This window comes from Helicoverpa armigera, chromosome 10 (assembly GCF_030705265.1).
Source record: "Helicoverpa armigera isolate CAAS_96S chromosome 10, ASM3070526v1, whole genome shotgun sequence".
NCBI lineage: Eukaryota > Metazoa > Arthropoda > Insecta > Lepidoptera > Noctuidae > Helicoverpa > Helicoverpa armigera.
Window position 1 is genome coordinate 7,527,290 of NC_087129.1, and position 9,732 is coordinate 7,537,021.

A 9,732-nucleotide genomic window follows, 5' to 3' on the forward strand; every position below is an offset into this window, starting at 1 on the left:
CCATTATTTTAGGGTTATCTAAAAGACGGACTAATTACTTTTTTTGATTCACCACACCTATTTCATAACATTCATTTCTATGCATTTTAAGTTTAGTATTGCTCTTGAAGTTCCACATCAGGTGTTCCAGATCTTCGGTGTTTATACGTCAATAGAGAGTGCTTATCAGATTGAAAAACTTTTGCTAAAACGTCATATCTTTATATGCTATAGTCTAGCTGGGCTCCTGGGGTTCCACATCAGGTGTTTTACATCTTCAATTTTTATAAGTCAACAGAGAGTGCTTATCAGATTGAACAACTTTTGCTAAAACGTCATACCTCTATATGCTATAGTCTAGCTGGGCCCCTGGAGTTCCACATCAGGTGTTTTAGATCTTCAATTTGTATAAGTCAATAGAAAGTGCTTATCAAATTGAACAACTTTTGCTAAAACGTCATACCTGTATATGGTACAGAGAAGCTGGGCTCTTGGGGTTCCACATCAGGTGTTCCAGATCTTAAAATTTATTATCTCAGCTGAAAATGCTCATCACATGAAACAATTTTTGCTATGGCACCATTTTTGTATCTCTTATAGTTTTGTTGGTCTGTTGCTGTTTTGCATCAGGTCTTCAAGTTTCGAAGATAAATTATAGCCTATATGTTGACCAGGCTTAATTCTGATACAACAAAGAAAAAATCATTGAAATCCGTTCAGTAGTTCGGAAGATTAGCGTGTACAAACAAACAGACATACAGACATACAGACATGCAGACATACAGACATACAGACAAACAGACAGAATTTTTTTTTTGGATTTGTGCTCCATTACTGTTTCTAAACCCCACCCAATTATTATTTTTTTAATATATTCAATGTACAGACACAGTTTTTTTACAGATTTATTATATGTATATAGATATAGATATTAGAAAATGTATTGCTAAGATTCAAATACAGAATCAGGTTGGCTTCTGTTAAGTATAATTTTATTTTTTATTATCTATTTGTTGCACTTTTACTATGAAGTGCTGGAATACTGTATCTGTACCTTATTAATACTCTTGTGTGTTTTTGCCTACTTAAGTAAAATGCAAAAATAGTGACAGGTAGGTACTCGATAACCTACTACAGCCTCTTTGTACAACATTAATGGATTTTTCATTGATTATTTTAAGGCTGGAAGTATTTTATATTGTGACACATCATGACACATAGAAAAACTAAATTTAAATGAAATGTGACATTTCTACTGAATAGATAGACTTTTTTTAATTTTTAAGTATTTTAAAATAATTATGAAGAAAACCGACATTGCTCGAACAGCAAAGAAGGGTCAGCGTGTATCTAGTATTTATGCGGACACCTACAACAATGACGACCACTGCGATTACAAGAGACCTGTAACTGAAACGAAAAGTGACCATCAAAATGAAAAACCTCAAAAAGCTGATTGGGAAGAAGACGAGTGGGTATCACCAAGTGATTTGTTAATAGGCATTTTAGATCTGAAACCACCATTTACATCAAAAATAACTAGAGGTCAGACTCACCAAGGGATTCTTGATATAGGCGATGATGTGCTGGACAGAGAGCGCGCAAGGTTTTTGAACTACATGACAAATGTAATAAATGAAAACGACGCTGCTTGGAACTACATCTTAGAACATGAAAAAGCTGCAGTAGCCAAAAAAGTCAAGGCAATTTACCATGATATCTTAACAAACAAAACTAAGATTTTGATGAAAGAAATTAATATATTTTATGAAAAGAGTCTGCAAGAATTAGAAGACCATTTACGATCCGAAGTGCAAACTGTATTAGTTACTGCTCACGCTAATATTATTAGCGATCTTAATTTCGAAATAACAGAGAATTTAAAACGTGAAAAGGCTATTCTAGAAGATGTTTTACAGAAAAGATATGACAGTGAAATAAAGAAAATAAATCACTATTATAAACTTTTGTTAGACAATGAAATTTACAGAAATAATAAACTCATTAATCATGCTATTCATGAAAGAAACGATGCGTTGCAAGCTTTCTATAGACAAATTGAAGCACAAAATATTACCAGTACCATGTACGTTATGTGTACAGAGAGAAAGAAATGTAGAATTAGGAAATTCATTCTAGAGAACATTCAAAGTACTGAAATAGCAGAAAAACTTCAAAAAATCAAAGAACGACAAGAAATTATAGATGCCTTCAAAGCCAGGGAAAAACATATATCTGACATAAATAAGGAATGGGAAGAGAAAATAAAAAAAATACTGCAACTGTTTTTGAAATTTGTCAGCTTTAGTCTAAAATTATTACCTGAACAGACAACTTTCTTACTTGATTTAGAGAAAATGGTGGTATTGCAGTTAAATGAAATGCAAAAATCTCCTATGCAGAAGGCTTCTATTTTAATTGACACAGATGATGATAATATTTTAAAATTTGAAGAACCTGAATCAAAAGAGTCTGTATGTGATAAAGAACCATTTGTGATCCAGGGTCAGCGATCAACAGAGGCTGTTCCACCTCAGTACGGAAGTAGAGAGACTTTAGCTTCTAATGTCGATCTTCCATATATAAGACTTGACAGAAAGTACGTGTATGCCAAATGTGGGAAAATGGATGAAGTTAGAGCATTCCTTGAATCACAAAAATGCACATGTGCAGACTCACAAACTGAACCTGAATCTTCTTCCAAATCGAGTGAATCTGTAATAATACCACCAGAACCAACAGAACCACAGAAAGAAGTGGAAACTGAAGAAGTTTATGAGCCTTTACTAATGGATAATATTGAGATACTTCAAGAATGTCCCGTAAGACGTTGCAAAGATTGGGCTAAGAAATACAGTTTTCCATGGTTGGTTAATTACTTGGATTTTACTGAAGAGAATTATGAAAGGGTAAAGACCATACTGGGTAAGCTACCAGAAAGAGATCCACCGCCTGATCTTATTGATCCTCGAGTCATGACAACTCAAGAACTGCCTTTTGCTGCAACCAAGGAGCGCTTCCATCACACGGGTACACAATATTCTAGCCAAGAGGATCTCACTACTGACATCATATGCCCGTGTTTAGGTGAAATGCCAGAACATCCGAAGGCGACTGAATCTGAACCCAAGACGTCTGAGAGTAGGGAGATTAAAGAAATAATTATGAAACGCCAAGACTCGGTCCGGAGAGTAATAAATCAGCATCCTAACTTACTGAAATTGTTCACGGATGAAAATTTTGATTTTGTTTACACAATAAAATAGTCAAGACATTTTATGTAGCTTGTAACCATTGTTAACCATTTTACTTCGAATAAATGACTATTAAGTTTCTGCTAATGACTTAAGTTTAGTGTACGGAGTTCAATAAGGGTTTAGCATATATCTCCGCGCCAATATAAACAATACGTAGATCTAATTGAACCGGGTGTGAGTTTATATTGCTGACGGAGATCACAAATTACTAGATGTATCTTTGCGGTAACTCGCTAAACTCTATTCATTTGTTCTTGTTTGCTATATCGTATCTGTTCACGAAGTTTGGCACTTAGTATACGTAAAGTTTCCCGATTAATAAATTCAATTTCAATCATTAAAAATAATTCTACGATTAGGGTTTAACGGTTTTTCATTAAATGATTTATTGCTTATTAAGTACCATAAAATTATAAATCATTAGGTAAACCATGGTAAAACTCTACAATCTATGTGAAATTCTAGTTGAAGCATAGCATAGGAAAAGCATCAAACTTTTCCCATCACAATAAAAAACATACATGGAGATATTACAATTACGCAACGTTATACAAACATGTACTCTACAATGATATAAATTAGATCGTTAGTTAAGAATAATGTAGGGACGGGTGAGCACGGGTATATTGGGTGTAAAGGTAAATTTACACAAGTCCCGTAACAAGTTAACTTATTAAGTCGTCAGCGTGACGACGCGACGCGAGGCGACGCGACGCGCTGCGATGACTCGCATTCCTAACGTAGCGAGCATTTAGCATAACATTACTCGTGTCGTCGTATCATTTCATTATTGTATTATTAAATGAAAACCTTATTACGAAAGCGCAAAATAAATGTGCTGTACAGAGTGGTTCGTAATTAAATTCAATTTAAATATTTGACTTGGTTTTACGTTTGTGTTTTATGTTTACTTTGTAGTAAATACATTGTATCAATTGGAGTTGTTTTATCGTATTTCAGAAATGCGACAGACACGCAACAAAAGTGACAAGGAGTGAATTTCCTAAACATTATAATCAAGATTTTACCGCAGATCAATGAACAAAAATAAAGCATTTACGTTATATCATAGATAATTGGTATCTGTATCAATTGCTGTTCGATTTCACTTCGACAATGGTTGATCGGCCACGGCGTCAACAAGCCCCTTTGAGCTGCCGACACAGCTACAGCGAGTACATGCATACTTTCAATATTACGGAGCAGAAGCGTCTCACTTTAAACTTATCGATACAAGCGAAAAGCAATTCAGTTTCTAAAGAACTTGGAGACGATAAATTATTTATTAAAGCGTCCTACGAAACACTTTGCTGGTTTATACCTAATTGTTTCTGAATTAAAGGCTTTGTTATTCTTATTTTTAACATAATTTGCGCAATGTGGATAGTTGATAAATGAATATAGCTTGTTACAGAATAAGTGGTAAAGTCTTAGTCATCGCTGCTCGGGCTGTAACTTTTATTCCAATTTTACTATCGCCGGGCGAAGTTAAACAGTGTTATGCTAAGTTGACGTTTTGCCATTCCATAATATTGTGTTAAGCGCCAGTTCCCGTGAAATCTGACACAACTGCACTGTCTGAATAAACTTGCCAACTTCTACGTAAAGAGTTCATTCATCTTTTGATTCTGTTTCTATTTTATATAAACTACTTTTCAACTTAATTTACTTTTAGTCGGTTGCGCGATGTAGCAACGTTTATGATAACGAATGATAAAATGCTTTGAGGTTAATTGTGCACTTCAGATGAATTTTAACTTGTGGATTCTTTTCTTCTTTTGCGCCGTTAAAAAACTGCTTGGATAAACTTCATTCAGATAATTCAAAAACACAGATAAATACAAAAGTGCACTAGTTACTTTAATATTAATATACAGCCAACAAAGCCACCTAATAATTTTAAAACTTTAACGTTCACTTCTAAAAACTTGCAACTCAAATAAAAACAAAATATAGTCTTCATAAAAAGGGGCAAAAGCATATTGAATTATGATCATAGAGCACATTTAGGGAAACCCATACAGTGTAACATCGGTAGCTGCGAGGGGCGACTGGGGGCGAGCGAGTAGCGACTATTGATCAAACTACACGACACTGCACTACTAAATCTTACACGTTGAAATATACACCCAGACGCGTTATATATGTTTGTTTATTTTTCTCTCTGTTCAAAACAACCGTATATTTAAGTTCTCGGTCCACGTGTTGGGTATAAATGCATAGTATTCGTTTGAACACAGATATATTTAGTTACAATTGAGTGTAGGTACAAAACAGTAACATGAACTTATTTATAAAAATATAAATAAAAGTTTACCAATTATTAGTTAATACTTATGTCGTGGTGACTCAGTGGTTAGAGCTACTGCTTTTTAAAAAGTACGAGTGCGCGCGGGTTCGATTCCAGAACAGGCAAGTGCCAATGTAACTTTTACCTACCCTACAGTGTGAACGAGAGAAAAGATTCATGAGAACATGACTGGCTTAAAATTACAAAAAGTACAATGTAAATACTTAAAAAAAAGTTAATTGGAAGTTTCGTTATTTGATGATAACAAAATGTATTGAAGAATTATTAAAATTGAAGTCACGTGAAGATTTTGACACAACTGCCAATTAATTCGTAATTTATCTGATAGAAAGTATGTTTGGAATCACTTTGGAATGAACAAATTCCGCTTGCTTATATGATAGCCACCTGCCCATGGAAACGAGTCAACAATTCATAGACATACTAATAGCTTAGAGACGTATAAACTATTGATAAAAATTTCAATAAAATCAAAAGATAGTAGTTTTCCTTAGCTAAGTAAATACATAATTTAAATATTTGTATTTAAGGGTTTTTATATAGGTTTTGATTATTTTATATCCCTGTTACTTTAATTAGATTTTTTCTAAATGCTATTTTTAGACTCCACTTTTGACATCCATCATCATTAAATTTGTATTTAAAGCTTGCAGAAATAGTTCACTGCACAGTTTTTTTATAGAAACCCAGATAAAGCTTACTAAAGGTCACATAAAAAATGTGTTAATTGGAAACATTTAGTTTCAAATAAAATATCATATGTCACATACTTACCTACTAAGATATGATTAACTTGATATTAGCCCTTTAATATGCAATGTCAGTATACTGTAAAAGTAGCCCAAAAAAGAATAGGAGTTTGCCATCTCTAACCAATTACATAGTCTGTGGAGAAATAGTCTGCATTTGTTCGCCGGTAGCGTCGAACACTGAAATCACTTGACGCGGCCGCCGCGCTCACGGCGACAGCTTTTTATTAAATCTATGCGGATTCCATTGACACACGAACTTCGTAAATAACAGTAAATATGAACAGCGCTCGAACAGAAAGCAAAAGAAAACCACGGAAGCTTATTAAAGTTAATGATGGAATAACAACGTCTGATTACATGCGGAGTAATAGGAAATACTGGAAAGAAGTTTTTAATCAAATGGATAATTACAAAAAGACACCGGTGAGTCTAGCTTCTCCCTAGTTTGTGGTAAAAATATTGTTTTAATTTAAATTTGTTTTCTAGGAAGACGAAAGTAAGGCGTTAGCAGATGTTCTGCCGAAAGAGTTGTACGACAGAGTTTGTGAAACATTGAAGATTCCAAAAATTGAGATTGATGAACAACAAACTGAAAATATTAAAGGTAAGTAACTTATGTGTATATTAATTTTTAGCCCTTATTTCACGAGATAGGCTAAATATTATTCTAAATATACGAGTATATTCTCCGAAATCGTACAAAATATTTTATGTTTCAGTAAAACTACCGAGACGTTTGATAAAAGAGCCGCAAATATCTTCCAGAAAATGTCTGTACATAAACAGAGAGTTGGACTCGGACACTGACGTAGAATATACTCCCAGGTACATTATTTAGAAAACTACCCACATATCTTATACTTATTTTTATATTAAATTTAAATTAGGTAGGTAAAAACGTTTTGGTTGTTTTTTAAGTATCTAAGTATAAGTGAACGTATTTTGTCCAACGGCAAGTCATGAATTTGATACCCTCTTTTGTAACTTGTATGAATTGCAGCATGGTGCTTAAAAGAGAAAATAAAACTATTTAAGACATGAAATAAATGTAAGAACGTTGCTTGAGCCCTAGATCCCATAATAGGATTCCCTTTGTTTTAAACAATTTCACTTATTAATGTTATTAAATTATGTGATTAAAAATGTAATTTCGTGGGTTTCTGACAAATGGTGTTTTAGTGATGATGAAGACAAGCCAAATATTCACCTGGAGTTGTTGAGCAAGCCGGTGCGTGAACAGATCACATGGGCCACGCGCTACCTGCAGCCGGAGAAGGAAGACGAGAAGAGCCTCGTTAAGAAAGCTGATGATCTCACCGACCGGGTAAGTATACCTCTAAACAAAAAAAAAATATGTTAAATGGTAATTTAATGTTTAGGATACATATTTATGCCTCAAATGTCATGTAATAAAATTGAATCTAAAAATATAATAAAATACAACTTACTTTACTGTGTGGCCGAAAATGCATTAATTTATATTAATACGCATACAAAAGAAAATATGTAGGTATTTTTACCTTAAATCCGTGTAGAATTGTGTAGAATGTTAAATTTTGCGTTATTATTGCAAACTTTCTAACAACCGCAGGTTGAACTGTAACTTAAAATACCCCGTTATTATTATGCAATCAGGAAGTAAGTTATGAATAGATTAAAACTTGTACAGATTGCAAACGAGTTCTGCGAATATATGAAACAACTGGGAGGCGACCAGCAGTCCAAACTGTTTACTCCTAAAGCTATCAAGGAGCTCTTCCAAGTAAGTCTAAACATTCACCAACATAATTCTCCTAAACTTATCTCTATTTTGTTTGGGGCCGTCATCTCACAAGTAAGATTCTTTCGCTACAATGATTAAATTAAATCTCGATATTTGAATTAAATAATTAGCTTTTTAATATTCTTTAGGTACTATACAAAACACTCAAACAACTTTTTCCAGATCGAGTTTGATACTCACGTATCACGAAGTCTGAGAGTTATTCCAAAACAACTGCCGTGTATTGAAGATAAAATAGCTAACACAACTGGAAATCCTGAGGTAATTCATACGTTTTTTTAACATATAAATAATCGAGGTTTATACTTATACAATAACAACGTTTATTTAATTTTCTATTACAAGGATGCTTTTGTTTTGTGGTCATTAACGCCATCTATGTGTCATATTGAAAAGATGTTACTTACACTGTCACTATGAATAATTGCCGTATTTCTTACAGTTGTCTCGCTACGCAGTTTTAGATCGCGAAATCTCTAAAGATATTCAAGCAGAAAGACGACCATTCAATGTGATGGCGTTTGGCCAGAGTTTGCCCATGCAGGACCAATATCACGCACCACGGAATGATACGAAGAAACTATGGCGCACTGCTAGACACGTGCCTAAAGAACTTGTAACTCTTAAAACCGTTTGGGAAGGAATTACTAACCTCAGGTTTGTATTGAGTGGTTGTATTAAGCACCTATTGTTTTATTTGATTTGATTTTAGAGCATTAGGTGGATATTCTGGTGATTGCACAATAGGTCGAAAGCACACCTGCTTTGTTACATCTTGTCCGAATCTTTATTATGGGCATTAATTTAACCAGATTTAGATAAGATAAAAATTATAGGACAATACAAGTTCACGATTATCTAAAATCGAATCCAAATCGATAAAAAACTATTATTTCAGGAGTGTGAAGGAATACTGCCGGTGGATGATCGAACATCCCGAACATCGACGACCTCCGTACTTGAGCAGCCTCGGCCTCTTTGACCCTGCGGTCTTGGAAGCAAGGCTTACTTTCGAAGCAGAGTACCAGCCCACGACTCCTACTGGCTCCCTGCACGACATTCAAGCCCCAATTGAGAATATTCGTAAACGATTATCGCAGTTGGCAGAATTATCGTAAACAGATGACAATCAACATTATCTTTAATCTAATCATACAATGTTGTACAACATGTTATATCTATCGATCGCTGCCAATCTCTTGAGTTCAGCTAGCTAGAACTATCACTTCTATAACTTTTGGAAAACATTTGTAGTCATTAGATAAAAAAGCATATTACTTATACATTAGAATAAATAATCTTATTTTAAAAGGAATGAACGTAGAGGTACTTACCTACGTATATGGTTTTGCATCCGTGCCTTGAGCTTCAAAATAGACTGTGTTAAATCTGATATCAACAAATACGTAATTAAATTAATGACTTATTCCAGTCTTTGTTGCTTTAAATATTCCATATCCCTAATAATAGGTTCGTCTTACACACCAACAAATAAAATGTCCCCTGCAGGCAGATTTTTATGCTATTTTCACCTAACGACAAAATGATTCATGATTAGAAGATTAGATACAGCAATATGCGTAGGTATTACCCTTCAAAGGCCCTAGTTACTTAAATGTCTAGTGAATGTCTGATATAAAACTTTAGATA

General features: G+C 34.0%; 2 protein-coding genes across 2 annotated transcripts; both read left to right on the forward strand.

The window, feature by feature from the left end:
* Nucleotides 1-1,200: 1,200 nt before the first annotated feature.
* Nucleotides 1,201-3,320, forward strand: LOC110372316 (uncharacterized). Its single transcript, XM_021328932.3, has one exon. It carries the CDS (start codon nt 1,281-1,283, stop codon nt 3,243-3,245), a length of 1,965 nt encoding a protein of 654 aa, XP_021184607.3. The 5' UTR covers nt 1,201-1,280; the 3' UTR covers nt 3,246-3,320.
* Nucleotides 3,321-6,475: 3,155 nt separating this feature from the next.
* LOC110372335 (uncharacterized) lies at nt 6,476-9,333 on the forward strand. Its single transcript, XM_021328959.3, has 8 exons — nt 6,476-6,722; nt 6,786-6,903; nt 7,019-7,124; nt 7,479-7,623; nt 7,969-8,061; nt 8,245-8,343; nt 8,525-8,739; nt 8,981-9,333. Exons 1-8 carry the CDS (start codon nt 6,576-6,578, stop codon nt 9,198-9,200), a joined length of 1,143 nt encoding a protein of 380 aa, XP_021184634.3. The 5' UTR covers nt 6,476-6,575; the 3' UTR covers nt 9,201-9,333.
* The last annotated feature ends 399 nt before the right edge of the window (nt 9,334-9,732 follow it).